This window comes from Balearica regulorum, chromosome 4 (assembly GCF_011004875.1).
Source record: "Balearica regulorum gibbericeps isolate bBalReg1 chromosome 4, bBalReg1.pri, whole genome shotgun sequence".
Lineage (NCBI taxonomy): Eukaryota > Metazoa > Chordata > Aves > Gruiformes > Gruidae > Balearica > Balearica regulorum.
The window spans coordinates 26571730-26589755 of NC_046187.1; the positions used below are offsets into that span (position 1 = coordinate 26571730).

General features: G+C 49.4%; 1 protein-coding gene across 1 annotated transcript; it reads left to right on the forward strand.

Annotated features, from left to right (window-relative positions):
- The first annotated feature begins 14789 nt into the window (after nt 1–14789).
- On the forward strand, nt 14790–16112 carry CXXC4 (CXXC finger protein 4). Its single transcript, XM_075751513.1, is given in 2 exon segments — nt 14790–15765; nt 15767–16112. Coding segments are annotated over 2 exon segments (1212 nt in total). The 5' UTR covers nt 14790–14893; the 3' UTR covers nt 16107–16112.
- The last annotated feature ends 1914 nt before the right edge of the window (nt 16113–18026 follow it).

An 18026-nucleotide genomic window follows, 5' to 3' on the forward strand; every position in this document is an offset into this window, starting at 1 on the left:
TTCTCCAGCACCCCAAATCAGGGTGACCTAAAGCTCTAGGACAGCTTCTGACTCTGGAGTAACTCTGATTTTTGTCTTTTTTTAATTACACTATTGGCATAATGGATAGTGAATTAGAATGACATAAAAATAGGGGGGAAACATCCGGGAATTTAAATTACTTAGAGGAAAGAGAGATTTCATAAATACAGCAATAAATGTGAACTTTAAAATAGAATACTATTTTTTAATTTGATAAGTGGAAAGATAGCAAGGAAACACAAGTGTTGGAAATGTAATCCTGAAAATTCTTGACTTGTTGAATGGTATGTTAATGAATTGTGAAAATCTAAAAACTACAGAGAAACAGTAAACAGAGAAAATTCAATTGAACTAGAGGAAACCCTTAAAATAGGAAAAACAGTTATTCAGGGTACTTTTATGGGACCTGACTACTTTCTCTGACCAGCATGTATTTCTGCCTGTTCCCTCTTTCGCTCCCTTTTTCCCTCCTATATGTTGCGAGTGAGGACCGCACCAGGGTCAATGGAGAACCCACTGTGATTGTACATGAACGGGCTGTGAAACTTACTGAAGAGCTGGTGTACAGGCTGGGCTAGAGTAATTGCAATGATTATATGTTACTATTAACATATTTATTCATCTCGTGGCAAGATTTACTTTGAGGGAAATGTTAACAGGCGTTTGATGGAGCAAGAAAGTAAGACTTGCATACTAGAGGTTCCTGGAGACAGGCGATATGGTCGATCTTGCAGCTGAAGCAGACTCTTTCACAGTGACAGACGGGGTGATTTTACGTGTCTGCTAGACGGAAGGAAGACCAGTGAGTCAAATCATGTCCACCTTTCCCTCCCATGGCAATACTAATTTTCTCTCCTTCCATAAGGATCTCTAATCCATCCCAGCTGCGTCTGCCGTTTAAATCCTTCTTCAAAATCTGCTTTTTACTGTAATGCTTGAAGAAAGCACCTTGCCAGAGGTACCTGGCTTGACTGGTAATTGAGGAAAGATGATTGTATTTATAGTTAAAGAGATAGTACATAGACCAGACCTAGTAATAACTAAAACTACTTTGATTCACAACTACCCCGTTGTGCATAGTTGCTGCGATCATCTGACTGTACTAATGTTACTCATATCTTCTCCAGTCTTCTCCTTTTCATTGCTTCCCAACCTTGCTAATTGTATTGCTTCTTAAATTGTCTGCTGTAAATCTGATCCGTATTTGAGTTTTGAGTCTTCCCTGGATCGCTCTTGGATTGTGCTTCGGAATCCTGTCGTTTCCCTGCACGCTCTGTCTTACAGTGTCTGATGCATCAGCCTCCTCAGTGTGGATGGATCATTTGGGCACTGTGGGTTGGACTCATCCCACCTGACTTTACCTTTTAACATATAAATCTGAGTCAAGGGAGATAGATATATAGAATCTTTAAGATGCCGTTCAGACCTATCTGTGACCTGTACTCTAAAGCAGATTATGTCATTTACAGCTCAAGTTTGGTCTCCCCCAGGATCACTGCACAAGCAAGTAGCCATTATACATCTGTAAATGTACACATGTCTATGCATGTGTTTATTTTGAAGTCTAGCCTGGGAAGCAAAAATAATTTGGAAACTTCAGTGTTTTGTTAGGCAAAATGAATGGGTTTGTTGAGTCGGATCAAACGCAGAGGAAGGTCAGGTAAACTGAAGTGATTGCTGTGGGGCGCACTGAGGGAGAACTCAAGGGAGAATATCAGCCAAAGTGAACAGTGAACTCAGTTCTGGAGGCTTTAGCATGGGGGTATTTAAGGATGGGTGCTTATATTATCTCTAGACTCATATATCATACTGGAACGAGCAGGATGCAGACAGATATTTGAAATACAGATTTGATAACAACAGAAATGAAAGATGAGTAACCCTAAAATCCCTAAATATAAAAGGACATTTATCATGGCTGCAGCAGGAAGTGAACCACAGGAATGTAGATAGAATTATACACAGTGATGAATTTCATATGGTAGGAAAAAGTGGGAGCTTAGTACCCCCGTCAGCGTGTGAAAACATACATTCCTTAAAGGTCCATTTCTTTTACGTACTCTACAGGTCTGCTGCGAATCTGTTGTTTTACAGTCACAGCATGGCATGAACTGGAAGCTTAAATGTTCCCGTTTCATTGAACTTTCTCTTTTGTCCACAGTCTGCAGCAGATTTGGCAGTGGTGGGTTTTAACAGCTGAGATTCTCCAGACAGGAGAAGGAACGATGTGTGGAGCAACAAAAAGCTAATTTTGAGGCTGACTTTAACAAAGAGGCAAAAAAGCTCCAATCATTAAAGTCAAAATACTTAGAAGCATTCCCAAAGGATACATTTAATTTCTGATTCAGAACAAGACTAATGTACCATTTAACCTACAAGTTTACATGAGACTTAAATGATCTGCAATAGGAACTCTCTCCAAAGAGATACAAAGCTCTAAAACTTGTAGTGTGAATTGAATGGTACATGGAGACATTAATATTTTTGAGGCAAACATATTATTGGTGTTCTTGGTACCTTGCTTTTAAAGCTGCAAAATCAATACCTATTTTAGGCGACTATTTATTCACTCATACTAGTGCTTCCACAATAACACAGACATTTAAAGAATCATAAGGCAACACCTGCAATTTGTATAGAAGTACTAAAAGAAAATAATGCATTGTTAAACAAAATAATCAGTGTTTGAGGTCTTTGACAACTGTAAAAACAACACCCTTTCACAGGCAGCACTATTAAATAATTTTTAATTTGCAGTAATAGTGGGGTTCAGGTTCTCTAACAATCGTGTGAAAACATCCACAAAAACATTGAGAGAATATTTTTTTTGTGGCAATACTAATCCTAGGTGACAGACAGTATTCTCAAGGCTTTTTTTGTTGACAAAGACAACAATAATACTTCCTCATAAATAGCTGTATAATGACTACAATCTGCAAAATCCAAAGTCATTGAAAAAATCTACATTCAGAGAACAGAGTCCTCACTCTTTCTGAAAGACAGTTTCCTTATTACGTCTTTTTCCATTTTGATTGAGCCAGATGCCAACAAATTTCTTTTGGGGTCTATTCTTTAAAAACTGAGAGCAAATTATTAGCAGAAGCCAGCAGCAAAATAACAACAGAGCGCAGTTTGCTATAACAAACTTGAGAAATAATTACCAGACCCTTTATGCATCTTTACTTTCTCCATGTTTTTGCTACTGAAGAGCAGGATCGTCATTTCCACGCAGATGCCAGGGCACGGCTCCTTACTCGTAGCAGGACTTGGTTCAGCGCAGCTGCGATGGGGAGCATGGATTCACGCCATCTTAATATGCCGCCAGGCAATCCCTGGGACTGCAGAAGACTGGCACAGCCTCTGGATTTATCTTGAATAGCATCATTTTGCCCTCAGGACATCAAATACTGCTGACCTTTCGTAAGTCTGACCCACATCTTGTGGTCAGGGACAAGAAATAAACATCCGTCTCAAATTAGCATTCTTCAGTGTCACAACCCCATTAGAATTGGCATAAACAAAAGCAAGAAGCAATACTTTCCCCTTCCCACCTCCCAGCTTCCTCCTAGGATGGCTGTGGCCGTAAAACAAAGATCATTAAAGAGGACTTTTGTATTAATGATTGAGTGTACATTACAGTAATCAGATAATGGCTATATCAGCTTTCATTAGAGGTCTCAAGAAACCCATCTTTGCTATGCATGATAAACTAATTTCTTCTAAATACTTTGACAGCATTGTTGATTAAAGCCTTAATGTTCACTTTATCTATAAGGGCAATTGTTTTTTGGTCAGTTTATTACTTGGTGTAACAGCAAACCTGAATATTAAATGGGCTTGAAAGGTGTTAAAGAAAACTCCGCATACTGAGTTTTCTACCCTAAAGTATTTGTGTAGCTTTTTTTTTTTAATATATTTACATACAGGCCAGGTATAAAAGAAATAACTCTGCTACTTGATCTGAATTATCAGCTAAAATATCTTGGGCCATTAAGTACCAAGAGTAATAAAATAATAACATTAATTAACAACGGGCATTTCTGTGATCCTGCTTAGGATAACGCTTTGCAACTCGGAATCAAGCAGATCCAGCAGAGCAGGGGTAACAGGCAGAGTTTCAAGGCTGAAGGTATATTGGTCCCTGTTCAATTGCTTGATAATATCTCCTGGTCTGCCTGTAGCATGTTTTAACAAGATCTCTGTACTCAGGACCTTGTTTCTTCCATTCTGCAGGTGCAGTGTAAAGAAGGTGTGCGTCTGCTCAAGGTGGGTAAAGTTACACGCAGAAAGGGTCGAGGCACTAGCTGAAACGTAACCGTCATTCGTAGCACGTAGTAAGGCGTGCAGGGAATCGGCTGGCACCCCAGTGAGTGAGAGAGAGGTGAGAGGGCTTTTTCTGGGGGCTCATCTAGGCGGTGCAGCACCGGCTGCCATAACAACAACTCTCTTGCTGGCAGGAGAGCAGCTTAAAATATTTGTGTGACTGCACAGATGGACGGAACGGCACACACATGAGAAAGGATGGCTGTCTTGTTGAAACAAGAAAGTTTGCTTGTGTCCCTTGTGGTGCCTTCTGTGTCTTGTTCAATTTTCCTGTCGTATCCTCAATACAGTTTATCCATATTTCTTCCACTGCTCTTACTAGCTTTTTTTGTGTTTGCTTTTCAATGTGTTCATTCTTGTCCTTCCCAAGTCCAGTAGCTCAAATCTAGTCACCATTCTTGGGATGTAATGTATTCCTCTGACCACCTGTTGGCATCTGGGTTATCATTTCCCTTTCCCAACATCTTGTTTCTTGAACGTCTGGGGCCACAGCTGTAAGTAGGTGAATATTGAAAAGCATTCCAGGAACTGAAGAGACAGTCAAAAAAATGATGGAAACTGGTATTATCTAAACCTCAGCAGTTACCTTTTCTGTGAGACAATACCTGCTGCTAAATGTCCTGTCGTACAAAGGAGGTGCTTAGTTGCGGTCATCTGGATGACAGACTCTGTGCTGTCGGCGTCCGCTGCTTGTAGCATCTTTTAAACCATTGGATGTGTGGAGCAGCCAGCTGGCCTCTGCACTCCTGTTTGCCTGTGATACCTCTGAAATCAGGGAAAGAAACAAGTTCTGGGGACATCGATAGAGGATCAATGGTACGTCTCTGGGATCATCCGTCAGTCCTATGCTGTGCAGCATGTGGACTCCCATTTTTATGCCTTCTGACAGTAAAGCTGAGGGCTGATTAACATGACCTCAGGGGACAGTAAGGGAAATGACCATCCACTGCCTGCTGGTGCTTATTGCAAGTCAGAATGACGGCCTGTAGAAGGGTATGAGTGCTTCTGGCACTGAGACCATCTTTGAGTCGTGATTGATTGTCATTCTTCCCAATGAAGCCTTAACCATAAATAATAGTATCGTGTGAAATTGAGTATTTGAAAAACATAAGCCTGAATCTTTCACAGTGAAAATGTGATAATAGACGAGGGGAGCAAGGCATTTACAAAACTGGGTAGTAAAATATACATGTGCCTTTTGTCAGAGTGTGAGAACTGAGATGATAATGGAATCTCTGGCTATTTCAATGAGAAGGTGGCCAAAGCTATGCAACATCACAACTACAGAAAAACGCTTTTCTCTAGAGAAAAATCTCACTCAAATTCCCTTTATATAGAAATCACCTGAAGCAGATGCTATTTTTTTCTTCTGTTGCTGTATGAGGTAGTAAAAAAGTTTGGTTTACTTGCTGTTTTGGCTTCAGATGCTCTTCCAGTCCAGTGGAGCCTGGAATAGCTTGGTGTAGCTATCCTGGGAATCCCAGGGCCACAGTCAGGGCTCAGTCAACAGTGGTATGAGCTTGTTTTTTTCATTGGTGTAAGCTACCAGAGGTGCTTGATCACAGTGATATGCACATGATGTGAAATGAAAATCTGCCTGAAGATGACTGTCATTCATCTGAAGCTGGTGTTAAATTGACAAACCTCTACTTTCTAATGAAATCCTTACTCTCCCTGATTGATTAAATGTGAAAATGGAACTCCCTCATCAAAAACTTAAGTACAGAGGTAAAGCAAAAACTGTCACTGCCAAGACAAGTACCAAAACTCAGAAAGCAGCCAAGCCAAGAGGGTAGAAACCTCCAAAATCTTTGCGAATTTCACAAACTGAAGTACTCAAAAGCTAGGAGATGCCTGAGTTGAGTTTATACATGCAATCCTTACTTTATTAGCTTGATACATGCACCTGATGGGGCTCTTAATTGCTTGATTGCATACTAGTCTTCCCACAGGATTGTTTCCACATTTAGTTTGTGATCCCTTTTCAGCATCAGTCTTTTCTTCCTTCACAAAGTTGCCCCAACTCCATACGTCCATATTCCAATATTTCTGTAGGTTCTCTCTGTGATACCTGTGTACTTCCCAAACATCAATGTGTCTGTCTCCCCACTCTGGAAATGGGATCACCCTCGTTTTGATAACTTGATAAAAGAGATCACTAAATTTGAATGCTCTGTGGCAGATGCTTACCTTTTGCTGTTGTCAGATCACTTAGCATTTCCAGTGCAGGGAATCTTTTTCAAAGATCAGCCAAAAAGAGACACTTCAGAGAATTTTTCCCTGCTGCACTTCTAACAATTCTCTTATGTGTGAACTAAGATTTATTTTTTTTCTTATAGCTCAGAAATTTGTGCAATTTGGCCAAATGAGGTATGTGCACGATGACCAAATTTCAAACTTCTTCTTCTAAGTGCAAAGGGATTAGAGCTCCTTAGGAAAGCAGTTCTTAAATAGTTGTTATTTTAGCACAGAAAATGTGTGTGTTAAGAGTGAAGTCTGGACACCAGCTGAATGGCTTTAGAGACCGCATACCGTTCAAACAGGGAACTTTTTAGTCCACAGAGGTAAAACTTGACAAATCAAGAAGTATCTGAAAATAGAGCCTAAAAGATTTAAAAAAAAACCAAAACAACAACCGTCAGGCATCCTGAACTAGCAACAGCGATACAAACCTTTCTTACAGGTTTTGGGTTTTGGGTTTTTTTTTTCTGGGAGGGGACATACAAGCCCCGAAAGAACAAATAACATTTTCCGAGTAGCCTCCCCAGAGGAGTGTGTGTGTGATGCTGTTTGACAAAAACAGAGTACAACCCCCTCAGCACCGAGGAGCCCTAAAGCTGATTAGGTACACAAGCCCACACTTGCTGCGTACTGGCCAGGGAGCGCTTATTCTAAACCCCCTTGTTAGCTGCTGGCATGACATTTCTGGCATGTCGTTTAGATTCATAGAGCATTCGCAGGGTAAAAGCCACTCCAGCCTCCCTTCAATAAAGGGCAGGTTTTTTAAGAACCAGAAAGAAACTGTGGCACTGACACGTGGGCCATCGCTCACGGAAGGAGAGACATCTGGAGATACTGAGGGGGTCTAAACAAACCCAGGTGGTTTTGGTAGCCAGCTCTTTGGACCCGGGTTTCAGAGCTCTCGCACTGTGTCCCGTGAGGATCCCAACATCGAGGGTATGAGGATTGCTGTGGGTTTTCCTTTTCCTGGGCATTGCTGTTTCTCAGCTGGCAGCATCCCATCGAACGCGGCGCTGCGACGTTGACTTGCATCAGCGGTGGATCGAGCCCTCTGGGAGTCGGCATAATTGGAGATCAGCAACCTGGACTCCTGCCTAGGAAGCAGCAGGAAAGCGGCTGTGCTTGAAGCAGAATCAAACCAGATTCAAAGTAATGGGAATATTTAAGCTGTGACAACTTTTTTAAAAATGGCTCTGCTACATTATTTTAGTAAATATTTGTAGGTGTCTGTAATAGGGGGGTAATCACTGCATTTCCTTTCAAACAAAAGCAAGGAAAGCAGTTTTCAGTAATACTAGATGATAAGCAAGGCATTCTAATGGATGGTTTTAACCTTATTTTTGCTGGCAGATTATGCATTACAGCAGTTCTCAGATGTCTTGTCTTGCAGTACACAGCAAACTAGTTCATGCCTGGTCTTTTCCTTTACTGATGCGAGAACTCCACAGTAGCTGGCAAGCAGCGAGGCGTCCCTCTTGGGCAGGGAGCTGGGATAGGCCGCGTGTGTGGGAGGCAGCGGGGCCAGGCGTGAGGGAGGTGTTCAGGGGGTGCCTGGCCACAGCCGTGAGAAGGAGGAACGGTACGCCTGCGCTGGCAGAGAGGTGGGCATCTACACAGGAAGGATGGAAGGAGGGTGCCTAGCACTGCTGGAAGTCACAGAGATGAAGCGCAGCTCAGCGGGGCTGGGTTCGGTATCACAGCAGTGCGAACAGACAGCTTTCAGGTTAGATTGGAGCCCGGGTCCCAGAGAGTCCACGGAATAATTTGTAGCTCAAAGGATGTTAAAGGAGTTATGAGGGGTTCCAGGCAACGGGGTGCAGGTGTGCTGTTAATGTTGTGGATGGTGTACAAGACATTTCTGTATGTTTCCACGTGTTTCTTGCACCAATGAAATAAAGAAATTGGTTTGGGAACTCTGAGAAAGCTCATGCATCTCCACTTTACCCCGTGTCCCAGAAGGAGAGGACTGTAGACTCAGAGTGCCCACAAGAAGAAAGGCTGTGCCAGAAATGTGTCTCTTCTGGAGGGTGGAAAACAGTTGAGCCACCATTTCCATTTTCCTCAAGGGGTGTGAGGCACAGAGCTGGGAGCAGGTAAAGGAGCGTGGTCTGGAATGAAAACCTACTGTTTCCAGTGCAAGGTGGGAGATCTCCCACTGAGAAAGCAAGGGGAGCAGAGGCAGCTGCCTTTCCAGTCCCCTTCGGCAGTTGCCGTGTAGCAGAGGCCCATGCCCCAAGGGCAGCCTGCTCCGGACACGTGCCGGGAGCACCCAGGGGAGAGCCAGAGTCGCAGCGTGTGCAGTCAGGGACCTTTTAGACCTCCTGGCCCCAGCAGAAGGGAACCCAAACGCAGCAGCCGAGTGAGAGTCCAGCCCTGACGGTGGATCCGTGGGCTTCTGGAACTCTAGGAAAACAGTACGCAAAAGGAAAGAGTAATAATATTAGAAAAAAAGACCCAGCTAGGAGTCTGTAATGAACTGCTGCCTTCCCCAAGGGCTTGCTTCACCTCCTTTTTCTAATTCTGGTGCAATGCTTACGATACTGATGGATCGGGGAGGTTTACAGGGGCCAATTTGCAGATACGCACTAGAGCCAGGCACAGAATGAACAGGAACGGAAAGTGAATTTGAGTTTGTTTCTTTTTTTTGCAACTTTTTTTCAGAACAACGTTAATATTTACAAAGGCAGGGCAGCTCCCATGTTCACAATGTTGCAACATACTGCTCTCACTGCATTCCTGCTAAAAATGAAATAGGAATGGTTTCTGGACGAAAAACAGAGCCTGTGATTTTTAACTTTCCATCCCTCCCATCAAAGCACGGATTATGGTGAAAAGGACAATCTGGAATTGCTTTCTTAAGACTCGGCATGAGAAAGTTGTAGCTGGAAGGCTGGATACCTCATCGACAAACACCTGTACGTTTTCCACTCTTCCCGTCCTCCTTGGCTCCCAGGCTCAGGGCAGACTGCAGAATAAAACAGATTTGTGTCTGAAAACAAGAAAACCCCTCTACTGAGCAAAAGGTTTCAGAGAAAACCCATCTGAATTGGATTCCACACTTCTTCCCCAACACCAGAAACGTGTACAGGTTTTCCAGGCTGGAGCAGAAAGGTTATATATAGCACTGAGTTTAATTCACATGACAATTAAAAAATACATGAAACGGTCTTCCTTATGCATGAGAAAAGATTATCAGAGTTTTTCCCCTTTTCCTCTTTTAGGTTATTAAAAATGTAACTCCTTCAAGAGTAATAAATTAACTCGGAAAGGATTGCTAAAGTGAGACCCGGGTTGTGATTAAAGGAAGTTTGGAGTTCAGGAGAAGTCTGTGTTTGAAAAACGTCCTTGGTGTTTGGAGTATCGCATATGGTTTTTGACAACTAATTTGGGAGAAAAGTGGTAGGGAATGAACCTCAACAGGAAAAGTGCTTGTTTTTTGTCACTTTGTGACATTACCGAAACATCGTTTCCCCTCATTTGTATTTTTCCCCATAAGTTCATATTAAAATGTATCAAAACAGAAAAGACTTTGAAAAAGGCAGCTGAACTGTCATAAGGGATGATGCTAGCTAGTCGGGAGGTTACGCTTTATTATGTAAATATGTGTTTGGGGGTATTTTAAAATGCATGTCATGTGGTTAGAGGCAGATTATTAGTTCGATAAATTGTACCGGTTCCAAATAAAGCATACCGATCCGCGTAAATGCCAGCGGTGTGACTTCTTGGAGATCTGCGAGCTACCTGATGGACCATAGCTGTCCCTCTTCGGTACCAATCAGTCGCGCTTGTTGGAGTATTAACCGCGAGGCTGCTGGCCCTCACCAAATCCCACTGCCCAAATCCACCTCTTCTTGCTGCTCCTGGGAAAAAGTTCCTGCGGCACTTTCCCGCAGGTAGTTCCCTGGCGTTGAGCGCCCCGAGCTCGAATTCGGATTGGAGCGGAAGGAAGGAAGACTTCAGTCTGCGAATAAACCCTTCATTTACTTACATATAAAGCCAATGAAACGGTACAACTTTCCCTTCTTTTTCTGTAATTTACAAATGGCTAAAATGATTTCCCTGGCGGAGACGTCCACGTCTTGACTGCTTCGTGCCCGCGATGGCTGCGCCAGGCTGCAGCAACGTCTCTGTGGGTGCCAGCGCTCGCTCCGGCTGTACCAAGAGGAGCTGGATGAAGAACTTGCGATGCATAATTTATTCAGTGAGTATAGGCCCTTTTTTGTGCTCGCAGGAGCTCCAGGGAAGGCAGGTGGGTTGGGTTGAGGGTTTGGGGTTTTTTTTTAACGCTTAGTTGTTGAAATGCTTGAAGGGAGTGCTGTGTGTGTATCTGTATGTCGGTGGCTTGTTGAGAGAAGCGTTTTGAACGTTGTGAGTTGAGGTGCGTGGTGCGGGGGACGCGTGGCCTGCACGGACAGGTGCCTCGCGCCTCCTGCTCTCCGGCACGAACGTCCTGGCAGGCAAACGGCAAATGTTCGGAAAGCGCTTCCAGTCGTTGCCGAGACACTTGCCTAACATCCGCGATTTGGCTGGCTCCGTTTCGTCTAAATATGCCTGAAATCTGCAGCACCTCACGCACCCGCAAAAATAATAATAATGGGGGGGATGTTGGTAGTCATTAGGGATACACAAACGCGGTCGGAAAATGGAAGGCTGCGCGGCCGTGCGCTAACTCGCGCGCTGACCCCCTGCTCCAGCCTTACCGGCGGGGGAGGCCGCTGCCGGGCAGGGCGAGGCGGGGGGACCCCCGCAAAGTTCCCGGGGCACAAACTTTACCGGCAGTTCCCCCCCCCCCCCCGCCGGGAGGGTGACAGTGCTGCGCGGGCGGTGCGCGCCCTCCCTCCCGCCCCCTCCCCTCTGCGGCGCGGCGCGGCCCCGCCCCCGCCGGCAGCCCCGCACCGGGCGGCCGCCGGCCGCAGCGCCCCGCCGCGCCGGGCAGAGCCGAGCCGAGCCGAGCCGCGCCGCGGGAAGGGGGGCGGCGGCGGGGGCGGCCCCCCGCGTTGCGCCCCGCCGCGGCCCGTGCGCGCCGCTCGGCGGCGGCGGAACCGTCAGCGCTGGGCGGCGGGTGTCCGCATCCCTGCGTCCTCCCCGCGCGCTCCCTCACCTCGGCGGCGATCGCCCCGCCGCCGCCGCCCGCCCCCGCCCTCCCCTCCCCCGCACCGCCACACGCGCGCACACACACACACGCGCACACACACACACACACACACACGCACGCACTCCCGGCGCTGTGTGCGAGGGCGGGCGCCGGGAGACGGGCGGCGAGCAACGCGCCGGCAGAGGAGACCACCGCGCGCGCACACACGCACACACACACACACGCACACGCACACGCACACACACTCCCTCTGTGCCTGCTCCTTCCTCGCCCCCCGCCGCCTCCCCTGCTCCCCCCCCTCCTCCTCCTCCTCCTCCTCCTTTCTCTGCAACGAGCGAGAGAGGGAGAGGGGGGAAAAAAGCCACTTACAGGTATTTGTTTAGTGGATCGGCGGCTTCATTTATCCCCCCCGCCCCCCCACCCTCCCCACCGCCCCTCGCAGTTTGTTTACAAGTATCAAAGTTGTAATTGAGGAGCTGCCAAGGCACATCTGGATATTTTTTTCTTCTTCTTCTTCTTCTTCTTCTTTGTGTTAGGGACTGATGTGCAACTAATTAAAGGCAGACAGGCTGGTAGCGTCTGCACGCTCAAGCCCCCCCAAATAAAGAGCCTGGTAAGTGACTGGTTTGCTTTTTTCCCCCCTCTCCCCCCTTATCCGTCGTGGGTTATTTGTTTTGGGTTTGGTTTGTTTTTTTTTTTTTTTAGGGGGGTGGTTTTTCTTTTTTTTTTTTAATTTTGTGGGTTTGTCTTTTTTTTTTTTTTTTTTTTTTGTTCTTGTCCTCTGGGATCGTAAAAGTAGATTAATGCTAGACTTGGGCAATAAAAGGCGCCGCTATATTAATTTATTAATTAATCTGCACCCGCCCCTCCTCCTGAATGCTAAATATGACCTTTGATCTCTCTGTCTTCGGCAGAGCAGACATGCAATATTGAACATGTACGGTCACATTTGGCTTAAGCAGAGGCAGAATCGCGAAGCCCGGCTACCAATTTCTATTTATTTATTTCATTCGTGGAAATGAGGGCGATAGTTAAGGGGGGGGGGGGGGGGAAGAGAAAACAATAACTGCGTCTCGGGTACCCTTTTCATGCTCCGGAGATGCATCGATTAAACAATAATGACCCGGTTGGTGGGCACCATCATTTTCTCGCTCCTGGTGGCAATAAACCCCGAGAGGGGGCTGCGGGGAGAGAAAAGGTAGCCAGCGAGGGAAGCTTTTGTGGAGAGAAGCCACTTTAATGCTGGGGGGAATAGGGCAAGAAAATGCGTATGTTACTTGACTTCTGGCATAAAAGGCTGAACGCTAACGTTTTATTCCTTACCAGATGCGTGGCTTTCCTACACATGGCTGGCAAAACTAGTTTTATTGAGTAGTTGTTATCGAGGACATGCGGCTAGGTTTTCCTTTCTGGAAACGGGAGAGGGTTTGGTTTGTGTTTTTTTGGTTTGGTGGGGGTTTTTTTGTTTTTTTTTTTTTTTTGCTATATGCAAATCCTTCGTATCCCTCCACAAGACGACGCTTAGCCTAGAGCTTTCCGGGGCAGCCTTTGTATTGCCACCAGACCTCTGAAGGCAGCGAGACTCTGGGTTTTTCCCTGACGTGGAAACACAGAGGTGGCTCCTGCGGGCTCGGGGTCTTTTTTTTTTTTTTTTTTTTTTTTTTCCCGATGGAAAGACGCCCGCCAGTCCCTACTGCAGCCGAGGGTGAGGTTTCTTCTGTAGATTTACGCTCCCTTCATCTGGATTTGTTTACATAAAGCCCGCTTTTCAGTGCACGGCGTCGGGAGAAGACGAAGTTTTTGCACTCGGTAGGTTGGGCTGCAAACGGTTCATTAATCTAATTATGATGGTAATTACCGTAATTGATAACCATTTTGAACTAAACATACTGGAGTCTGGAAAGTAGACGTAGCCCCACGAGTGCCTCCCAAGTGAACGTTTCTGATCGATAGCCCTACATCAGAAAAGATGCTGGAAACATCTAAACTATTCAGGTAGCGCATCTGGAAAACAAAGAGGCAGTGTTCATAAACTGAGGGCTTTTTAAGTTATGTTTATGTTTTGCTTTAGTTCGCGCAGGCTGCCATAATGTACCTTCCTCATTGCCATAAACTAAAATACCCCCTTCACCTCCCGGGGGAGGGGGCGGTGGGAAATAAACCGAGCACCGCGTCCTTACCCCCCCTCCTAAACTTTCCTAACCCTGAAGCAGAAAGCCATCTTTCCCCGCCGAGGGCTAGCTGAGCAGGTACAGCGACGTGCCCTCCCGAGTGTTCCCGGGTTGTCTCTCCCGCGAAGCCCCCCCCTGCCCCGCGGCGCCCGACGAGGGGCTGTCCCCGTGTCCGTGTGTGCCCCCCCCTTCCCGCGCAGCCCCCGGCGGCGGTGGCGGGGAATCCTCCCGAGAGGTTGGGATAAATCCTCCGTCTTTAGTACAGCTGCAGGCGCCGGGATCACAAGCTGTGAAATTGCCTGCCTTAAGTATTTTATTTTATTATTTATTTATTTTCATCCTAGCACCGTTTTCCCCCGCGGCCCGCAGGCAGCTTCCCCCCCCCCTTTCCCCGGCGGCGGGGGGGGGGTGGGGGGGCCGGTGCCGCCGCGACCAGCGCCCGGCGGAGCCAGCTGTGCCGGCAGGCAGCTAATGACCGCCGGGCGCAGAAGGACACCGTGGCAGCTGGCAGCTCCCTCCTCCCGCCTCCTTTTTTTTTTTTTATTCCTTTTATTTATTTTTCCCCCTTTTTTTTTTTTCCCCTCTGCCTTTTCATTTTCCCCGGTGGAGATGGTAGGTGGGCAGCTCCCGCTCCCCGTGCCGTGTCCCCCCCCCCCCCCTCCGCTCCCCGCGGCACCGCCGGCTTGTCCCGGGACTGGGCTTCCTTCGCCCGGGCCGCCCCCCTCAAGCCCTCTGCCCGCGGGTACGGCGGCGTGTGCCCCCCGTCCCCCCGTCCCCCACCCCGGGGTGGCCGTTGGCGGCCGTTAGCGTCCCCCGCGCGCGCGCACCCCCTCGGAAATGACTTTCTGTGTTTCAGCTGCGGCACCTCCCGTGAGGATGCAGGAGGAGCGGCTGCCCGGCCAGGCACCGACCGCGGGAATGCGCCCGGAGGAGGAGGAGGAGGAGGATTAAGCGCCCCCCCCCCCCCCCCGCCCCGTCCCTCTCTCCCCGTCCCCTCACCCCCCCGCCCCGTCCCTCCCCGCCGTCCCCCCTCCCGGCCACCATGAACACCAACGTGTGCGTGGAGAGCGGCCCCAACCCCGAGGCGCCGGGGCTGCCCAAGGACAGCCACCTGCCCGAGGGGGCCCTCAACAGCCTTGTGGATTACAACTCGGAGATGGAGAGGTACCGCTCCTTCGCCACCTTCTACAAGACCAACGGCGGCGCCTTCCCCCAGGCGGCCAAGATCGCCCGCATCACCACCCCCATCTTCCCCAGCGCCGCCGCCGCCGCCGCCGCCCGCATCGGCATGTCCCCCTGGAACTGCGACACCGCCACGGCCGCCGCCGCCACCGCCATGCTCTGGGGCAGCGGCGGCGGCGGCGGCGGCGGCGGCGCGGCGGGCGGCGCGAGGAAGCCCTCCTCCGCCGCCGCCGCCGCCGCCTCCGCCTCCGCGGCCGCCGCCGCCGCCTCCTCGCTGCACGCCGGCAGGGGCGGCATGCACCACCGGAGCGACTCGCAGCGGCTGGGCAAGCCCGGCTGCCCGCCGGCCGAGCAGCCCGCCCTGCCCATGGCGAACGGCAACTTCCTCTCCACCCTCTCCCCCGAGCACTGCCGGCCGCTGGCCGGCGAGTGCATGAACAAGCTCAAGTGCGGCGCCGCCGAAGCCGAGATCATGAACCTCCCCGAGCGCGTCGGCACCTTCTCGGCCATCCCGGCGCTGGGCGGCCTCTCCCTGCCCCCCGGGGTCATCGTCATGACGGCCCTGCACTCCCCCGCCGCGGCCTCGGCCGCCGTCACAGACAGCGCCTTCCAGATCGCCAACCTGGCGGACTGCCCGCAGAGCCACGCCTCGGCCTCGCCCGCCTCCGCCCTGGGCGCCGCCGCCGGCGCGGGGGGCGGCGGAGGCGGCGGCGGAGGAGGCGGTGGAGGCGGAGGGGGGGGCCGGCGGCGGCAGCGGGGCCGGGGCCGGGGCGGGCAACCCCGCCAAGAAGAAGCGGAAACGCTGCGGGGTGTGCGTGCCCTGCAAGCGGCTCATCAACTGTGGAGTCTGCAGCAGTTGCAGGAACCGCAAAACGGGACACCAGATCTGCAAATTTAGGAAATGTGAAGAGCTTAAGAAAAAACCGGGCACTTCGCTAGAGGTCAGAGGAGATGATTTCTTTTTCCCCAGCCTCCCGCCGTCCCTCCTCAACCCCCTGCCCCCTCCCCTCCAGTGCTTCTTGTCTAGCTTCAAAATGCAGCATCCCTTTTCCGAGGCCTCCTTCAGGCTCTGAGGGTGCCCCCCGCCGCGGGCGCGGCCCCCCCTTCCCCCCCCCCCCCCCCCCCCCCGCGGCGCTGCCCCGCCGCCCGCCCCCTCTCCGCCCCGCAGGGAAGAGAAACGCCGCCCCCCGCGGCGTCCCGCCGAGCTCGGCGCTGGTCGCGGCCCCGGCAGCCGCCCCCGCCGAGGAGGGACGGAGAGCCGCCCCCGCGGGCGCCCCCCGCCGCGGGCCGCAGCAGTGCCCGGCAGCGCCCAGCCCTTCAGAGCCGGAGGCCGGCCGGGGGTGCCGGCCCTCTCCCCGCCGGCTCGTGGCCGTTCCGAGACGCTGCTCGCCTGGTTTACCTGCCGTGCAATTTCTATAAGACTGCTGGCTGTCTCTGGTTTCTTTTTCTTTTTCTTTTTTTTTTTTTTTTTTTTTTTAATGTCGATCATGACGATTCGGGGCGGTTTGTAGGGACGGGGAGGTGGGAAAGGGGAAGTTTTAGCTGAACGCCTGGCTCCCGCCGTCGGAAGTTCAGGGGAAAGTAATGGCGAGTTCATCTCCAGGGTGACCCGTAGCTGTTCGTCCAAGACAGACAACTGGCCGTAGCGCCCAGTAGTCGGTGAAACGTGCCCAAGTAATCTCTTTGGCAATATCTTGTACGAAATAACCCGCTCATGGTGTATAAAACACAATGGGAAAAATAGCACAGGTTTGACTGAATTGTACATACGGTTATTTTTACGACGTGTCCTCGGAACTGACAACGTATCGCATTTCCCAGAGCTGTAACGACAGGTTTTCAGGTTTGCTAGACGTACGAGAGACAGGCAGATCCCATGTCGCAGACATTTCGGTTACTGTATCGGGGACAACAGACAATGGGAACCCAAATACGCAGCCGGGAGGAAACCGGCAATTGGTTGGTACCGTTAGGCGAGGGAAACAAGCGAGAGGAAAGACTAGTAATCATACTTAATCCCTTGTCATTATTAAAATTATAGTGTTCCTGGTTAGACGCACATATCAGATGCGTCTGAAGGTGTCGAGGATGATGGATTTAGTACGGAGGAGTAGCGTATGCTGGGTGACATCAAGATTTGTAGTCACAGAAATTAGCAACTAAGTGAGAAATTGTAACTTCCCTCTGTGCGTGCGTGTGTGTGTGCAGAGCGGTGTATTCCCTAAGTCATTGCTTGCAGGAGCTCTTGCCAAGAAGAGGTGGGACGAGGGATTCCAGGGAAAAAGCAACACCAAGAGCCCATTCATTTGTTCTGCGTTAAATAAACGGAGATAATGGCGTCGGTATCGATACTGCCACGGGACAAAAGCAACATTTGGGGGGTTTAATTGACATTTGGGGGTTTAATTGACATTTGGCTGATAGCATTAACTCTTTCCTAACCAGCCTCATCGAACCAACTAATTAATTCCTCCTTGCAAGAGTGAACTGTCCTTGCTGAAAGTTTGATTTGTAGCAGCTCTGCATCCTCTTAGCTCTTTTTTTGTGACCCAGCACCACTAACGCAAAAATCAGGATGGACTTCCCAGGTGCTAGAAACTAGATTGGATTTTTAACTCTCGGTTTTCTCAATACTATGCCTTTGTTGGTTTCGTAGCAAGTTTGCAAAGAAGATACCTAATGCCCTGGTCTGTTAATGATGGATTATAATGCTGAGTCCAGCCTAAAAGAGACTTCTCTGAACCAGAGGCATGGAGAATCCCCCCTCCCTGCACCACCCAGCACTGGGGGTGCCTTTGTGCACCGGGTTCCCTCATTAGGCTTGCAGACCAGGATGCTGCTGGGATTTAATGTTTGTGATAAATGATAGGTTCTGATGGCTTATCGATTTGTGCGGAAAGTGAGCTATCTCTGGAAGAAACGAATTTGTACGTTATCAGATCTTCCTATGGGTTTGTGTGCATCTCTGAGTACATTTCCAGAACTTCCTCGCT